This window comes from Phyllobates terribilis, unplaced genomic scaffold (genome assembly GCF_046119375.1).
Source record: "Phyllobates terribilis strain yellow unplaced genomic scaffold, ASM4611937v1 Scaffold_2__4_contigs__length_985480577, whole genome shotgun sequence".
Taxonomy (NCBI): domain Eukaryota; kingdom Metazoa; phylum Chordata; class Amphibia; order Anura; family Dendrobatidae; genus Phyllobates; species Phyllobates terribilis.
Window position 1 is genome coordinate 450,548,442 of NW_027362762.1, and position 20,250 is coordinate 450,568,691.

At 42.1% G+C, this 20,250-nt stretch overlaps 1 protein-coding gene across 1 annotated transcript in view; it reads right to left on the bottom strand.

The window, feature by feature from the left end:
- Positions 1–20,250, bottom strand: part of OGG1 (8-oxoguanine DNA glycosylase) — a 42,347-nt gene that overhangs the window by 18,936 nt on the left and 3,161 nt on the right. The window contains exons 4-6 of the mRNA XM_073670566.1: positions 19,114–19,293; positions 16,459–16,637; positions 15,958–16,105 (exon numbers count right to left, since the gene is read on the bottom strand). Of these exons, the coding sequence (XP_073526667.1) occupies positions 15,958–16,105; positions 16,459–16,637; positions 19,114–19,293 (507 nt within the window). The remainder of the gene's footprint in view (positions 1–15,957; positions 16,106–16,458; positions 16,638–19,113; positions 19,294–20,250) is intronic.

A 20,250-nucleotide genomic window follows, 5' to 3' on the forward strand; every position in this document is an offset into this window, starting at 1 on the left:
GAACATTATATAAGCTCAGTGCACAGAGCGGCCTCGCTATATCCTAGAGAGATGTAACATTATATAAAGCTCAGGTGCACAGAAGAGCGGCCTCGCTATATACTAGAACATTATATAAGCCCAGTGCACAGAAGAGCGGCCTCAGCTATATACTAGAACATTATATAAGCTCAGTGCACAGAGAGCGGCCTCACTATATACTAGAACATTATATAAGCTCAGTGCACAGAAGAGCGGCCTCACTATATACTAGAACATTATATAAGCTCAGTGCACAGAAGAGCGGCCTCACTATATACTAGAACATTATATAAGCTCAGTGCACAGAAGCGGCCTCACTATATACTAGAACATTATATAAGCTCAGTGCACAGAAGAGCGGCCTCACTATATACTAGAACATTATATAAGCTCAGTGCACAGAAGAGCGGCCTCACTATATACTAGAACATTATATAAGCTCAGTGCACAGAAGAGCGGCCTCACTATATACTAGAACATTATATAAGCTCAGTGCACAGAAGAGCGGCCTCACTATATACTAGAACATTATATAAGCTCAGGTGCACAGAAGAGCGGCCTCACTATATACTAGAACATTATATAAGCTCAGTGCACAGAAGAGCGGCCTCACTATATACTAGAACATTATATAAGCTCAGTGCACAGAAGAGCGGCCTCACTATATACTAGAACATTATATAAGCTCAGTGCACAGAAGAGCGGCCTCACTATATACTAGAACATTATATAAGCTCAGTGCACAGAAGAGCGGCCTCACTATATACTAGAACATTATATAAGCTCAGTGCACAGAAGAGCGGCCTCACTATATACTAGAACATTATATAAGCTCAGTGCACAGAAGAGCGGCCTCACTATATACTAGAACATTATATAAGCTCAGTGCACAGAAGAGCGGCCTCACTATATACTAGAACATTATATAAGCTCAGTGCACAGAAGAGCGGCCTCACTATATACTAGAACATTATATAAGCTCAGTGCACAGAAGAGCGGCCTCACTATATACTAGAACATTATATAAGCTCAGTGCACAGAAGAGCGGCCTCACTATATACTAGAACATTATATAAGCTCAGTGCACAGAAGAGCGGCCTCGCTATATACTAGACATTATATAAGCTCAGTGCACAGAAGAGCGGCCTCGCTATATACTAGAACATTATATAAGCTCAGTGCACAGAAGAGCGGCCTCGCTATATACTAGAACATTATATAAGCTCAGTGCACAGAAGAGCGGCCTCACTATATACTAGAACATTATATAAGCTCAGTGCACAGAAGAGCGGCCTCACTATATACTAGAACATTATATAAGCTCAGTGCACAGAAGAGCGGCCTCACTATATACTAGAACATTATATAAGCTCAGTGCACAGAAGAGCGGCCTCACTATATACTAGAACATTATATAAGCTCAGTGCACAGAAGAGCGGCCTCACTATATACTAGAACATTATATAAGCTCAGTGCACAGAAGAGCGGCCTCACTATATACTAGAACATTATATAAGCTCAGTGCACAGAAGAGCGGCCTCACTATATACTAGAACATTATATAAGCTCAGTGCACAGAAGAGCGGCCTCACTATATACTAGAACATTATATAAGCTCAGTGCACAGAAGAGCGGCCTCACTATATACTAGAACATTATATAAGCTCAGTGCACAGAAGAGCGGCCTCACTATATACTAGAACATTATATAAGCTCAGTGCACAGAAGAGCGGCCTCACTATATACTAGAACATTATATAAGCTCAGTGCACAGAAGAGCGGCCTCACTATATACTAGAACATTATATAAGCTCAGTGCACAGAAGAGCGGCCTCACTATATACTAGAACATTATATAAGCTCAGTGCACAGAAGAGCGGCCTCACTATATACTAGAACATTATATAAGCTCAGTGCACAGAAGAGCGGCCTCACTATATACTAGAACATTATATAAGCTCAGTGCACAGAAGAGCGGCCTCACTATATACTAGAACATTATATAAGCTCAGTGCACAGAAGAGCGGCCTCGCTATATACTAGAACATTATATAAGCTCAGTACACAGAAGAGCGGCCTCACTATATACTAGAACATTATATAAGCTCAGTGCACAGAAGAGCGGCCTCACTACGTACTAGAACATTATATAAGCTCAGTGCACAGAAGAGCGGCCTCACTATATACTAGAACATTATATAAGCTCAGTGCACAGAAGAGCGGCCTCACTATATACTAGAACATTATATAAGCTCAGTGCACAGAAGAGCGGCCTCACTATATACTAGAACGTTATATAAGCTCAGTGCACAGAAGAGCGGCCTCACTATATACTAGAACATTATATAAGCTCAGTACACAGAAGAGCGGCCTCACTATATACTAGAACATTATATAAGCTCAGTGCACAGAAGAGCGGCCTCACTATATACTAGAACATTATATAAGCTCAGTGCACAGAAGAGCGGCCTCACTATATACTAGAACATTATATAAGCTCAGTGCACAGAAGAGCGGCCTCACTATATACTAGAACATTATATAAGCTCAGTGCACAGAAGAGCGGCCTCACTATATACTAGAACATTATATAAGCTCAGTGCACAGAAGAGCGGCCTCACTATATACTAGAACATTATATAAGCTCAGTGCACAGAAGAGCGGCCTCACTATATACTAGAACGTTATATAAGCTCAGTGCACAGAAGAGCGGCCTCACTATATACTAGAACGTTATATAAGCTCAGTGCACAGAAGAGCGGCCGCACTATATACTAGAACATTATATAAGCTCAGTGCACAGAAGAGCGGCCGCACTATATACTAGAACATTATATAAGCTCAGTGCACAGAAGAGCGGCCTCACTATATACTAGAACGTTATATAAGCTCAGTGCACAGAAGAGCGGCCTCACTATATACTAGAACATTATATAAGCTCAGTGCACAGAAGAGCGGCCGCACTATATACTAGAACATTATATAAGCTCAGTGCACAGAAGAGCGGCCTCACTATATACTAGAACGTTATATAAGCTCAGTGCACAGAAGAGCGGCCGCACTATATACTAGAACATTATATAAGCTCAGTGCACAGAAGAGCGGCCGCACTATATACTAGAACATTATATAAGCTCAGTGCACAGAAGAGCGGCCTCACTATATACTAGAACGTTATATAAGCTCAGTGCACAGAAGAGCGGCCGCACTATATACTAGAACATTATATAAGCTCAGTGCACAGAAGAGCGGCCGCACTATATACTAGAACATTATATAAGCTCAGTGCACAGAAGAGCGGCCGCACTATATACTAGAACATTATAGAAGCTCAGTGCACAGAAGAGCGGCCTCACTATATACTAGAACAGTTATATAAGCTCAGTGCACAGAAGAGCGGCCTCACTATATACTAGAACGTTATATAAGCTCAGTGCACAGAAGAGCGGCCTCACTATATACTAGAACGTTATATAAGCTCAGTGCACAGAAGAGCGGCCTCAGCTATATATTATATACTAGAACATTATATAAGCTCAGTGCACAGAAGAGCGGCCTCGCTATATACTAGAACATTATATAAGCTCAGTGCACAGAAGAGCGGCCTCACTATATACTAGAACGTTATATAAGCTCAGTGCACAGAAGAGCGGCCTCACTATATACTAGAACATTATAGAAGCTCAGTGCACAGAAGAGCGGCCTCACTATATACTAGAACGTTATATAAGCTCAGTGCACAGAAGAGCGGCCTCACTATATACTAGAACATTATATAAGCTCAGTGCACAGAAGAGCGGCCTCACTATATACTAGAACGTTATATAAGCTCAGTGCACAGAAGAGCGGCCTCACTATATACTAGAACGTTATATAAGCTCAGTGCACAGAAGAGCGGCCTCACTATATACTAGAACGTTATATAAGCTCAGTGCACAGAAGAGCGGCCGCACTATATACTAGAACATTATATAAGCTCAGTGCACAGAAGAGCGGCCGCACTATATACTAGAACATTATATAAGCTCAGTGCACAGAAGAGCGGCCTCACTATATACTAGAACATTATATAAGCTCAGTGCACAGAAGAGCGGCCGCACTATATACTAGAACATTATATAAGCTCAGTGCACAGAAGAGCGGCCTCACTATATACTAGAACGTTATATAAGCTCAGTGCACAGAAGAGCGGCCTCAGTATATACTAGAACGTTATATAAGCTCAGTGCACAGAAGAGCGGCCTCAGTATATACTAGAACATTATATAAGCTCAGTGCACAGAAGAGCGGTCTCAGTATATACTAGAACATTATATAAGCTCAGTGCACAGAAGAGCGGCCTCACTATATACTAGAACATTATATAAGCTCAGTGCACAGAAGAGCGGCCTCACTATATACTAGAACGTTATATAAGCTCAGTGCACAGAAGAGCGGCCTCACTATATACTAGAACGTTATATAAGCTCAGTGCACAGAAGAGCGGCCTCACTATATACTAGAACATTATATAAGCTCAGTGCACAGAAGAGCGGCCTCACTATATACTAGAACATTATATAAGCTCAGTGCACAGAAGAGCGGCCTCACTATATACTAGAACGTTATATAAGCTCAGTGCACAGAAGAGCGGCCTCACTATATACTAGAACATTATAGAAGCTCAGTGCACAGAAGAGCGGCCTCACTATATACTAGAACATTATATAAGCTCAGTGCACAGAAGAGCGGCCTCACTATATACTAGAACATTATATAAGCTCAGTGCACAGAAGAGCGGCCTCACTATATACTAGAACGTTATATAAGCTCAGTGCACAGAAGAGCGGCCTCACTATATACTAGAACGTTATATAAGCTCAGTGCACAGAAGAGCGGCCTCACTATATACTAGAACGTTATATAAGCTCAGTGCACAGAAGAGCGGCCTCACTATATACTAGAACATTATATAAGCTCAGTGCACAGAAGAGCGGCCTCACTATATACTAGAACGTTATATAAGCTCAGTGCACAGAAGAGCGGCCTCACTATATACTAGAACGTTATATAAGCTCAGTGCACAGAAGAGCGGCCTCACTATATACTAGAACGTTATATAAGCTCAGTGCACAGAAGAGCGGCCTCACTATATACTAGAACTTATATAAGCTCAGTGCACAGAAGAGCGGCCTCACTATATACTAGAACATTATATAAGCTCAGTGCACAGAAGAGCGGCCTCGTATATACTAGAACATTATATAAGCTCAGTGCACAGAAGAGCGGCCTCACTATATACTAGAACGTTATATAAGCTCAGTGCACAGAAGAGCGGCCTCACTATATACTAGAACGTTATATAAGCTCAGTGCACAGAAGAGCGGCCTCACTATATACTAGAACATTATATAAGCTCAGTGCACAGAAGAGCGGCCTCACTATATACTAGAACATTATATAAGCTCAGTACACAGAAGAGCGGCCTCACTATATACTAGAACATTATATAAGCTCAGTGCACAGAAGAGCGGCCTCGCCTATATACTAGAACATTATATAAGCTCAGTGCACAGAAGAGCGGCCTCACTATATACTAGAACATTATATAAGCTCAGTACACAGAAGAGCGGCCTCGCTATATACTAGAACATTATATAAGCTCAGTGCACAGAAGAGCGGCCTCGCTATATACTAGAACATTATATAAGCTCAGTGCACAGAAGAGCGGCCTCACTATATACTAGAACGTTATATAAGCTCAGTGCACAGAAGAGCGGCCTCACTATATACTAGAACATTATAGAAGCTCCAGTGCACAGAAGAGCGGCCTCGCTATATACTAGAACGCTATATAAGCTCAGTGCACAGAAGAGCGGCCTCACTATATACTAGAACGTTATATAAGCTCAGTGCACAGAAGAGCGGCCTCACTATATACTAGAACATTATATAAGCTCAGTGCACAGAAGAGCGGCCGCACTATATACTAGAACATTATATAAGCTCAGTGCACAGAAGAGCGGCCTCACTATATACTAGAACATTATATAAGCTCAGTGCACAGAAGAGCGGCCTCACTATATACTAGAACGTTATATAAGCTCAGTGCACAGAAGAGCGGCCTCACTATATACTAGAACGTTATATAAGCTCAGTGCACAGAAGAGCGGCCTCACTATATACTAGAACGTTATATAAGCTCAGTGCACAGAAGAGCGGCCTCACTATATACTAGAACATTATATAAGCTCAGTGCACAGAAGAGCGGCCTCACTATATACTAGAACATTATATAAGCTCAGTGCACAGAAGAGCGGCCGCACTATATACTAGAACATTATATAAGCTCAGTGCACAGAAGAGCGGCCGCACTATATACTAGAACATTATATAAGCTCAGTGCACAGAAGAGCGGCCGCACTATATACTAGAACATTATATAAGCTCAGTGCACAGAAGAGCGGCCTCACTATATACTAGAACGTTATATTAAGCTCAGTGCACAGAAGAGCGGCCTCACTATATACTAGAACGTTATATAAGCTCAGTGCACAGAAGAGCGGCCTCACTATATACTAGAACGTTATATAAGCTCAGTGCACAGAAGAGCGGCCTCAGTATATACTAGAACGCTATATAAGCTCAGTGCACAGAAGAGCGGCCTCAGTATATACTAGAACATTATATAAGCTCAGTGCACAGAAGAGCGGTCTCAGTATATACTAGAACATATATAAGCTCAGTGCACAGAAGAGCGGCCGCACTATATACTAGAACGTTATATAAGCTCAGTGCACAGAAGAGCGGCCTCACTATATACTAGAACATTATAGAAGCTCAGTGCACAGAAGAGCGGCCTCACTATATACTAGAACATTATAGAAGCTCAGTGCACAGAAGAGCGGCCTCGCTATATACTAGAACATTATAGAAGCTCAGTGCACAGAAGAGCGGCCTCGCTATATACTAGAACATTATATAAGCCTCAGTGCACAGAAGAGCGGCCTCGCTATATACTAGAACATTATATAAGCTCAGTGCACAGAAGAGCGGCCTCGCTATATACTAGAACATTATATAAGCTCAGTGCACAGAAGAGCGGCCTCGCTATATACTAGAACGTTATATAAGCTCAGTGCACAGAAGAGCGGCCTCGCTATATACTAGAACATTATATAAGCTCAGTGCACAGAAGAGCGGCCTCACTATATACTAGAACGTTATATAAGCTCCGTGCACAGAAGAGCGGCCTCACTATATACTAGAACGTTATATAAGCTCAGTGCACAGAAGAGCGGCCTCGCTATATACTAGAACATTATATAAGCTCCGTGCACAGAAGAGCGGCCTCACTATATACTAGAACGTTATATAAGCTCAGTGCACAGAAGAGCGGCCTCGCTATATACTAGAACATTATATAAGCTCAGTGCACAGAAGAGCGGCCTCGCTATATACTAGAACATTATATAAGCTCAGTACACAGAAGAGCGGCCTCACTATATACTAGAACATTATATAAGCTCAGTGCACAGAAGAGCGGCCTCACTATATACTAGAACATTATATAAGCTCAGTGCACAGAAGAGCGGCCTCACTATATACTAGAACATTATATAAGCTCAGTACACAGAAGAGCGGCCTCACTATATACTAGAACATTATATAAGCTCAGTACACAGAAGAGCGGCCTCACTATATACTAGAACATTATATAAGCTCAGTACACAGAAGAGCGGCCTCACTATATACTAGAACATTATATAAGCTCAGTGCACAGAAGAGCGGCCTCGCTATATACTAGAACATTATATAAGCTCAGTGCACAGAAGAGCGGCCTCACTAGTACTAGAACATTATATAAGCTCAGTGCACAGAAGAGCGGCCTCACTATATACTAGAACATTATATAAGCTCAGTGCACAGAAGAGCGGCCTCGCTATATACTAGAACATTATATAAGCTCAGTGCACAGAAGAGCGGCCTCGCTATATACTAGAACATTATATAAGCTCAGTGCACAGAAGAGCGGCCTCGCTATATACTAGAACATTATATAAGCTCAGTGCATAGAAGAGCGGCCTCACTATATACTAGAACATTATATAAGCTCAGTGCACAGAAGAGCGGCCTCACTATATACTAGAACATTATATAAGCTCAGTGCACAGAAGAGCGGCCTCACTATATACTAGAACATTATATAAGCTCAGTGCACAGAAGAGCGGCCTCACTATATACTAGAACATTATATAAGCTCAGTGCATAGAAGAGCGGCCTCGCTATATACTAGAACATTATATAAGCTCAGTGCACAGAAGAACGGCCGCACTATATACTAGAACATTATATAAGCTCAGTGCACAGAAGAGCGGCCTCACTATATACTAGAACATTATATAAGCTCAGTGCACAGAAGAGCGGCCTCACTATATACTAGAACATTATATAAGCTCAGTGCACAGAAGAGCGGCCTCACTATATACTAGAACATTATATAAGCTCAGTGCACAGAAGAGCGGCCTCACTATATACTAGAACATTATATAAGCTCAGTGCACAGAAGAGCGGCCTCGCTATATACTAGAACATTATATAAGCTCAGTGCACAGAAGAGCGGCCTCACTATATACTAGAACATTATATAAGCTCAGTGCACAGAAGAGCGGCCTCGCTATATACTAGAACATTATATAAGCTCAGTGCACAGAAGAGCGGCCTCACTATATACTAGAACATTATATAAGCTCAGTGCACAGAAGAGCGGCCTCACTATATACTAGAACATTATATAAGCTCAGTACACAGAAGAGCGGCCTCACTATATACTAGAACATTATATAAGCTCAGTACACAGAAGAGCGGCCTCGCTATATACTAGAACATTATATAAGCTCAGTACACAGAAGAGCGGCCTCACTATATACTAGAACATTATATAAGCTCAGTGCACAGAAGAGCGGCCTCGCTATATACTAGAACATTATATAAGCTCAGTGCACAGAAGAGCGGCCTCACTATATACTAGAACGTTATATAAGCTCCGTGCACAGAAGAGCGGCCTCACTATATACTAGAACGTTATATAAGCTCAGTGCACAGAAGAGCGGCCTCGCTATATACTAGAACATTATATAAGCTCCGTGCACAGAAGAGCGGCCTCACTATATACTAGAACGTTATATAAGCTCCGTGCACAGAAGAGCGGCCTCGCTATATACTAGAACATTATATAAGCTCAGTGCACAGAAGAGCGGCCTCGCTATATACTAGAACATTATAGAAGCTCAGTACACAGAAGAGCGGCCTCACTATATACTAGAACATTATATAAGCTCAGTGCACAGAAGAGCGGCCTCACTATATACTAGAACATTATATAAGCTCAGTGCACAGAAGAGCGGCCTCACTATATACTAGAACATTATATAAGCTCAGTACACAGAAGAGCGGCCTCACTATATACTAGAACATTATATAAGCTCAGTACACAGAAGAGCGGCCTCACTATATACTAGAACATTATATAAGCTCAGTACACAGAAGAGCGGCCTCGCTATATACTAGAACATTATATAAGCTCAGTGCACAGAAGAGCGGCCTCGCTATATACTAGAACATTATATAAGCTCAGTGCACAGAAGAGCGGCCTCGCTATATACTAGAACATTATATAAGCTCAGTGCACAGAAGAGCGGCCTCGCTATATACTAGAACATTATATAAGCTCAGTGCACAGAAGAGCGGCCTCACTATATACTAGAACATTAGATAAGCTCAGTGCACAGAAGAGCGGCCTCACTATATACTAGAACATTATATAAGCTCAGTGCACAGAAGAGCGGCCTCACTATATACTAGAACATTATATAAGCTCAGTGCACAGAAGAGCGGCCTCACTATATACTAGAACATTATATAAGCTCAGTGCACAGAAGAGCGGCCTCGCTATATACTAGAACATTATATAAGCTCAGTGCACAGAAGAGCGGCCTCGCTATATACTAGAACATTATATAAGCTCAGTGCACAGAAGAGCGGCCTCACTATATACTAGAACATTATATAAGCTCAGTGCACAGAAGAGCGGCCTCACTATATACTAGAACATTATATAAGCTCAGTGCACAGAAGAGCGGCCTCACTATATACTAGAACATTATATAAGCTCAGTGCATAGAAGAGCGGCCTCACTATATACTAGAACATTATATAAGCTCAGTGCACAGAAGAGCGGCCTCACTATATACTAGAACATTATATAAGCTCAGTGCACAGAAGAGCGGCCTCACTATATACTAGAACATTATATAAGCTCAGTGCACAGAAGAGCGGCCTCACTATATACTAGAACGTTATATAAGCTCAGTGCACAGAAGAGCGGCCTCACTATATACTAGAACATAATATAAGCTCAGTGCACAGAAGAGCGGCCTCACTATATACTAGAACGTTATATAAGCTCAGTGCACAGAAGAGCGGCCTCACTATATACTAGAACATTATATAAGCTCAGTGCACAGAAGAGCGGCCTCACTATATACTAGAACATTATATAAGCTCAGTGCACAGAAGAGCGGCCTCACTATATACTAGAACATTATATAAGCTCAGTGCACAGAAGAGCGGCCTCACTATATACTAGAACATTATATAAGCTCAGTGCACAGAAGAGCGGCCTCGCTATATACTAGAACATAATATAAGCTCAGTGCACAGAAGAGCGGCCTCGCTATATACTAGAACATTATATAAGCTCAGTACACAGAAGAGCGGCCTCGCTATATACTAGAACATTATATAAGCTCAGTGCACAGAAGAGCGGCCTCGCTATATACTAGAACATTATATAAGCTCAGTGCACAGAAGAGCGGCCTCGCTATATACTAGAACATTATATAAGCTCAGTGCACAGAAGAGCGGCCTCACTATATACTAGAACATTATATAAGCTCAGTGCACAGAAGAGCGGCCTCACTATATACTAGAACATTATATAAGCTCAGTGCACAGAAGAGCGGCCTCGCTATATACTAGAACATTATATAAGCTCAGTGCACAGAAGAGCGGCCTCGCTATATACTAGAACATTATATAAGCTCAGTGCACAGAAGAGCGGCCTCACTATATACTAGAACATTATATAAGCTCAGTGCACAGAAGAGCGGCCTCACTATATACCAGAACATTATATAAGCTTAGTGTACAGAAGAGCGGCCTCACTATATACTAGAACATTATATAAGCTCAGTGCACAGAAGAGCGGCCTCACTATATACTAGAACATTATATAAGCTCAGTGCACAGAAGAGCGGCCTCACTATATACTAGAACATTATATAAGCTCAGTGCACAGAAGAGCGGCCTCACTATATACTAGAACATTATATAAGCTCAGTGCACAGAAGAGCGGCCTCACTATATACTAGAACATTATATAAGCTCAGTGCACAGAAGAGCGGCCTCACTATATACTAGAACATTATATAAGCTCAGTGTACAGAAGAGCGGCCTCACTATATACTAGAACATTATATAAGCTCAGTGCACAGAAGAGCGGCCTCACTATATACTAGAACATTATATAAGCTCAGTGCATAGAAGAGCGGCCTCACTATATACTAGAACATTATATAAGCTCAGTGCACAGAAGAGCGGCCTCGCTATATACTAGAACATTATATAAGCTCAGTGCACAGAAGAGCGGCCTCACTATATACTAGAACATTATATAAGCTCAGTGCACAGAAGAGCGGCCTCACTATATACTAGAACGTTATATAAGCTCAGTGCACAGAAGAGCGGCCTCACTATATACTAGAACGTTATATAAGCTCAGTGCACAGAAGAGCGGCCTCACTATATACTAGAACATTATATAAGCTCAGTGCACAGAAGAGCGGCCTCAGTATATACTAGAACATTATATAAGCTCAGTGCACAGAAGAGCGGCCTCACTATATACTAGAACATTATATAAGCTCAGTGCACAGAAGAGCGGCCTCACTATATACTAGAACGTTATATAAGCTCAGTGCACAGAAGAGCGGCCTCACTATATACTAGAACATTATATAAGCTCAGTGCACAGAAGAGCGGCCTCAGTATATACTAGAACATTATATAAGCTCAGTGCACAGAAGAGCGGCCTCACTATATACTAGAACATAATATAAGCTCAGTGCACAGAAGAGCGGCCTCACTATATACTAGAACATTATATAAGCTCAGTGCACAGAAGAGCGGCCTCACTATATACTAGAACATTATATAAGCTCAGTGCACAGAAGAGCGGCCTCACTATATACTAGAACATTATATAAGCTCAGTGCACAGAAGAGCGCCCTCACTATATACTAGAACATTATATAAGCTCAGTGCACAGAAGAGCGCCCTCACTATATACTAGAACATTATATAAGCTCAGTGCACAGAAGAGCGGCCTCACTATATACTAGAACGTTATATAAGCTCAGTGCACAGAAGAGCGGCCTCACTATATACTAGAACATTATATAAGCTCAGTGCACAGAAGAGCGGCCTCACTATATACTAGAACATTATATAAGCTCAGTGCACAGAAGAGCGGCCTCACTATATACTAGAACGTTATATAAGCTCAGTGCACAGAAGAGCGGCCTCACTATATACTAGAACATTATATAAGCTCAGTGCACAGAAGAGCGGCCTCACTATATACTAGAACATTATATAAGCTCAGTGCACAGAAGAGCGGCCTCACTATATACTAGAACGTTATATAAGCTCAGTGCACAGAAGAGCGGCCTCACTATATACTAGAACATTATATAAGCTCAGTGCACAGAAGAGCGGCCTCACTATATACTAGAACATAATATAAGCTCAGTGCACAGAAGAGCGGCCTCGCTATATACTAGAACATTATATAAGCTCAGTGCACAGAAGAGCGGCCTCACTATATACTAGAACGTTATATAAGCTCAGTGCACAGAAGAGCGGCCTCACTATATACTAGAACGTTATATAAGCTCAGTGCACAGAAGAGCGGCCTCGCTATATACTAGAACATTATATAAGCTCAGTGCACAGAAGAGCGGCCTCAGTATATACTAGAACATTATATAAGCTCAGTGCACAGAAGAGCGGCCTCACTATATACTAGAACATTAGATAAGCTCAGTGCACAGAAGAGCGGCCTCACTATATACTAGAACATTATATAAGCTCAGTGCACAGAAGAGCGGCCTCACTATATACTAGAACATTATATAAGCTCAGTGCACAGAAGAGCGGCCTCACTATATACTAGAACATTATATAAGCTCAGTGCACAGAAGAGCGGCCTCGCTATATACTAGAACATTATATAAGCTCAGTGCACAGAAGAGCGGCCTCACTATATACTAGAACATTATATAAGCTCAGTGCACAGAAGAGCGGCCTCACTATATACTAGAACATTATATAAGCTCAGTGCACAGAAGAGCGGCCTCACTATATACTAGAACATTATATAAGCTCAGTGCACAGAAGAGCGGCCTCACTATATACTAGAACATTATATAAGCTCAGTGCATAGAAGAGCGGCCTCACTATATACTAGAACATTATATAAGCTCAGTGCACAGAAGAGCGGCCTCACTATATACTAGAACATTATATAAGCTCAGTGCACAGAAGAGCGGCCTCACTATATACTAGAACATTATATAAGCTCAGTGCACAGAAGAGCGGCCTCACTATATACTAGAACGTTATATAAGCTCAGTGCACAGAAGAGCGGCCTCACTATATACTAGAACATAATATAAGCTCAGTGCACAGAAGAGCGGCCTCACTATATACTAGAACGTTATATAAGCTCAGTGCACAGAAGAGCGGCCTCACTATATACTAGAACATTATATAAGCTCAGTGCACAGAAGAGCGGCCTCACTATATACTAGAACATTATATAAGCTCAGTGCACAGAAGAGCGGCCTCGCTATATACTAGAACATAATATAAGCTCAGTGCACAGAAGAGCGGCCTCGCTATATACTAGAACATTATATAAGCTCAGTACACAGAAGAGCGGCCTCGCTATATACTAGAACATTATATAAGCTCAGTGCACAGAAGAGCGGCCTCGCTATATACTAGAACATTATATAAGCTCAGTGCACAGAAGAGCGGCCTCACTATATACTAGAACATTATATAAGCTCAGTGCACAGAAGAGCGGCCTCACTATATACTAGAACATTATATAAGCTCAGTGCACAGAAGAGCGGCCTCACTATATACTAGAACATTATATAAGCTCAGTGCACAGAAGAGCGGCCTCGCTATATACTAGAACATTATATAAGCTCAGTGCACAGAAGAGCGGCCTCGCTATATACTAGAACATTATATAAGCTCAGTGCACAGAAGAGCGGCCTCACTATATACTAGAACGTTATATAAGCTCAGTACACAGAAGAGCGGCCTCACTATATACTAGAACGTTATATAAGCTCAGTGCACAGAAGAGCGGCCTCACTATATACTAGAACATTATATAAGCTCAGTGTACAGAAGAGCGGCCTCACTATATACTAGAACATTATATAAGCTCAGTGCACAGAAGAGCGGCCTCACTATATACTAGAACATTATATAAGCTCAGTGTACAGAAGAGCGGCCTCACTATATACTAGAACATTATATAAGCTCAGTGCACAGAAGAGCGGCCTCACTATATACTAGAACATTATATAAGCTCAGTGCACAGAAGAGCGGCCTCACTATATACTAGAACATTATATAAGCTCAGTGCACAGAAGAGCGGCCTCACTATATACTAGAACATTATATAAGCTCAGTGCACAGAAGAGCGGCCTCACTATATACTAGAACATTATATAAGCTCAGTGCACAGAAGAGCGGCCTCACTATATACTAGAACATTATATAAGCTCAGTGTACAGAAGAGCGGCCTCACTATATACTAGAACATTATATAAGCTCAGTGCACAGAAGAGCGGCCTCACTATATACTAGAACATTATATAAGCTCAGTGCACAGAAGAGCGGCCTCACTATATACTAGAACGTTATATAAGCTCAGTGCACAGAAGAGCGGCCTCACTACATACTAGAACGTTATATAAGCTCAGTGCACAGAAGAGCGGCCTCACTACGTACTAGAACATTATATAAGCTCAGTGCACAGAAGAGCGGCCTCACTACGTACTAGAACATTATATAAGCTCAGTGCACAGAAGAGCGGCCTCACTATATACTAGAACATTATATAAGCTCAGTGCACAGAAGAGCGGCCTCACTACGTACTAGAACATTATATAAGCTCAGTGCACAGAAGAGCGGCCTCACTATATACTAGAACATTATATAAGCTCAGTGCACAGAAGAGCGGCCTCGCTATATACTAGAACATTATATAAGCTCAGTACACAGAAGAGCGGCCTCACTATATACTAGAACATTATATAAGCTCAGTGCACAGAAGAGCGGCCTCACTACGTACTAGAACATTATATAAGCTCAGTGCACAGAAGAGCGGCCTCACTATATACTAGAACATTATATAAGCTCAGTGCACAGAAGAGCGGCCTCACTATATACTAGAACATTATATAAGCTCAGTGCACAGAAGAGCGGCCTCACTATATACTAGAACGTTATATAAGCTCAGTGCACAGAAGAGCGGCCTCACTATATACTAGAACATTATATAAGCTCAGTACACAGAAGAGCGGCCTCACTATATACTAGAACATTATATAAGCTCAGTGCACAGAAGAGCGGCCTCACTATATACTAGAACGTTATATAAGCTCAGTGCACAGAAGAGCGGCCTCACTATATACTAGAACGTTATATAAGCTCAGTGCACAGAAGAGCGGCCTCACTATATACTAGAAAACAATCGTATAGTTATTACATAAAAGACATGAATAGTTCCTAGCACAAATTGAATGCTCATACCAATCTCCCGGTACACTCGCTGTGTGAGAGTCTTGTTGCCATGACCGAGCTGCGGTAAATAGTCTCTTCTTGCAATCTGCCAGACGTGAGTATCTACTGGTACAGCCTCTGGTTTATCTAGAGCCATCAAACAAACACAATCTGCAACCTTAAAAAAAAAAAAAAAAAAAAAAACATACCAAATTAAAATCCTAACTATACTAAAGCAATGGGTTAATTACGTATTCTGGGGCTAATTGTGCAGCTTCATCAATCTCACAAGAGATCCACCACATAGTACAAGTAACCTAATGCTGCTTTAATCTAGTAGTTCTAGACTTTAATAACTACGTATGTTGCCCTAATTTCCCCGGTTACCGCCATCACTTAACAGAGTTAATTTGATACAAAACAATATATTTTGCTAAAGGTCTGTAAGATTAGAGTAACCAGATAATAAAACTTGAGGCAATGATCATTTTTATTACTTGTGCTGAATGACCGACCATAAATCATACTTACTTTGGCTCCCACCCCTGGCAGGGCACATAACGCAGACTTTGCTTCTCCATAGGGAGCCAGCCGAAGGCTGTCCAACCAATCAGGACCTTGTTTTCGCAATATTGCCCGGGCACTGTCACTAACAAACTTTGCTCTATAACCAAAACCTAAATCTCGCAACTTTGCCTCAGTATTCTCAGCTGCAGAGTAAACAAGTAGAAAACATAGTCAATTTACATTGGTCATAAACATAATCATTTGCAAATCTGTACCAACCTAGCCTGACTCACGGCTGCAGCTTGTACTGAGCAATGTGAGATTTCAGCAGCAGGGAGGAGGGACACCAAGGAGCAGTCAATCCGAATAGGTGGGCAGAGATTGAGTTTAGTATATGTGCTGCCGAAGCGGGCACCAGAGATTGAGTTTAGGTGATGAATATACTAATGAGCTCTCCTACTCTCCATTTTAAAATGAGGGAAAACCTTTAAAAAGTAATATAAAGATTCTAACATGGATTTTCAATAACGTACACCAGCCTCATCCGGTCTAAGAGATCTGTCACATAGTGTATGCAGTTTGCATTGTGAAATCTAGAGACAGAACACTTTTTAAAAAAGATACAATTTCTGGAGTTATGCTTCGTATATGTAATTTAGCTAAGCATATAACATTACGTCAAGTACATCTAGAAATCTGGTATCTCACACCTAGGTTGCACGCTTGGGATCTGTGTCTGGCCATTGAATACAGATTTTTAGACTTGAGTTAAAAGAGTGCTATGCACGTGGGTGTAGAACCACTGTGCCACAGTCCTGGAGGGGCGTAACTAAACCACCACCTGGATCTTCACTACAGCCCCTGATCGTGTGGTTAGACTTGAACCCAGATGGACGCCAGGTGCTATCCCAGGACAGACCCCAGAGCCGCAGCACATGAACCCCAAAATGGGCAGGGAAGCAGGACCGGCCAGCAACTGATTAACAGGAGGACGTGCAGCTGGTTTGACTGAACAGGTTCAGGATTAGGACTACACAGCTGGTAGACAGAACAGGTTCTGGATCAGGAATGCATAGGATAGGTTCAGGAACACAGGGCAGACTCGGGTGCAGATCCAGACAGAAGAGGATAGAGGTATAGATGCAGACAAGGCAGATCGGGCTCAGGACTGGATACCGGCAGGACGGAGTCAGAGATGAGTTACAGCAGGACGGACAGGATCAGGTTCAGGGATCACAGGTACAGGGACCTTACAACTAGAACTAGGTAGCAGGATATACACTGATCATTAAAGTTGCTAAGGCACCTGCCAATAGGGGAGGGTGCCTTAAATATCAGGCGTCTCCCAGGTATTGGTTGGGGACGTTTTCAGAAGAGTGCGCACTGCCCCTTTAAGAGGCAGGGAGCACTTGCGCCCTAAACACAACCCCAGGAGACCTGTGCAGGTCCTGGGAGGAAACAGACACTGTGGGAGAGCGGGTGGGTAAGTGAACACGCCGGCGTCCCTGCTGGGAGGAGGAAGGGGACTCGTGCAGGGGTGCTGGCGCTGTTCTAGCAAGGAGGCACATTAAACTAAAACCAAATGTAAATGAGAACAGCCGCATAATGGTAACCGTGCAAACTATAGTATTTTTTTTTTAACTGGGTTCGGACTATGTGCATCCCAGATTTTACTCTTCACACGAAAGACATAACTGCAGAAATTAAGAATAATATGTGATACCAACTATTGTCTTGTGCATTAGAAAAGCTCTTTCTATAACGTTATGGGCAATGCAAAATTCTGTATTTGTCAAACAGCAAGCATTCTTTTTAATTCAGCTTCACTTTTGTTAAAAAGGCTATGCCACACACGCGCATAGAGTAGTATATGGGCTTGTAGACATTCTCTTGCATCCTGAGCAGCGCACTTCAAGTGTTTTGAGCCAGGTGGGGGTCCTCTGCAGGGTGGGTCACGTTACAAATCCAAAAAAGTGTAAGTAGCCTTTAACATAAGTGTTCTGTTCATTAAATCACTTAAATCACTCCTCTGCCAACAATTGTCTAAACCTGTATAGGACATTTTAATTGACTTGGTTAGAGGTTTAACATGCTAGACTTTAACTCTTAGGGCATGTGCACACAATGTCTTTTTCAGGAGGGTATGCTCCATAACCCATCTGAAAAAGAGCTAAATAAATGCTAAAAAGAATGAACATATGAATTGCAATGTAAAACTATTGCTGTTCGTATGTTCAGTCTTTTGAACTTGTTTTAGCCGCTTCAGGTTTCCAAAGACGTGAAGAGGTTAAAAGAAGTGATGGACGATTCTTCTGGCGGCTTCTGTTTGGAAGCCACTCACTAGATTGTTCAATACAAGCTTTAAAAAAATGCAGTGAGCCAAAGACATCACATGAAATAACCAAAATAATGAGAAAAAAGACACTTCAGAATAAAAGATGCTGGTGTGTCCTGAAGAGTCGCCTGGTTTGCACAAGTCTAAAAGACGCGTGCACACACCCTGAGACTGTCTTTGAAACCATCAGACCTGTTGAAGTTTGACTATTACGAAGTTAATTTGAGCAGTTTTTCCCACCAGTATATAAATGTGAATAATTTTGTAGACTTGCCTACTTAGCAATGTGCAATATTTAAAAACCTATAGACAGCCCCCCAAAAAAGGACTGTCATGTTACCTGCCTGCCAGTGTCTGAAGTGTGGGGAACGAATAGTACTCCACCAAGTCAAGCTGGCATAGCCTTTTTCCCAGAGAAGTGCACAGCCGCTCAATCATTCCAGTGATGCGAGAAATGTGGTTGTTGGAGGTACAGATGAAAGAGAAGAGGCATTCTACAGGATCCTGCCGCAAAACACGGATTCCTGGAAGACAGACCATGCGTACTTGTGTCATAGCTGGAAATCACAGACAGAAAATAATAGCTTCTCTGGGTAGATATTGCTGTTACATACTTGTTATTGCAATTTTGTGGAGACCAAAAAAAACGTAATTCTGGCATTTTAATTTTTTTCTCATTATGTTTACCGATCAGATTAATCCTTTTTATATATTGATAGATTAAAAAAAACAAAAACATGTTTTTCGCCCACTTTACACTAGCTTCAATAGTCTCCATGGGAGACTAGAAGCTGTGATCATTAGATGGCCTGTGTGCAGCAGAAATGCTCACTAGCTATGAGAACCGACTTCTGGGCGGCGCTCTCTCCTGACAATGACAAACGCAGGGGTCTCATGCCAACCCATCGGCGACCTGCGGTCATGTGACACGGGCACTGATGGGCGGGACTTGACCTCCTTCCGCCATGGCCATGTTAAATGCCGCTGTCGGAGATTGACAGCAGCATTTAACATGTTAACAGCTGCTTGTGGATTGCGATTCCACCCGCGGTTGTTAGAGGCACATGACAGCTGATCAGATCAGCTGTCATGTCCCTGGAAAGGTGCAAGCTCATCGCCGGAGCCTGCACCAAAGGGAAAGACCCGACATGTGCCATACATGTATGGCACATGTCAGAAAGGGGTTAAAATACATCTTCCACCTGCTGGTTTCCATCTATCTCAACCCAAAGCCCCCCCCCCCCTCTCTTCATTGATTGATAGCTATAGCTTCAGAGTCAGAGAAGGGAGGAGATAGATGGAAACCAAGCAGGTGAAAAGGTGTAGTTACATGTTTGGGCCTGCCATGAAGCAGCGAGCGACTGTACTTGGTTTGAACAATCATTCTGTGTCGACAGTCTCTTAAAGAAGCCCCTTGGTGTTAAATAACATCACCGCAATGTGTCCAGTGCTGGTGAAACAAAGCTACTAGTGCATCAGTT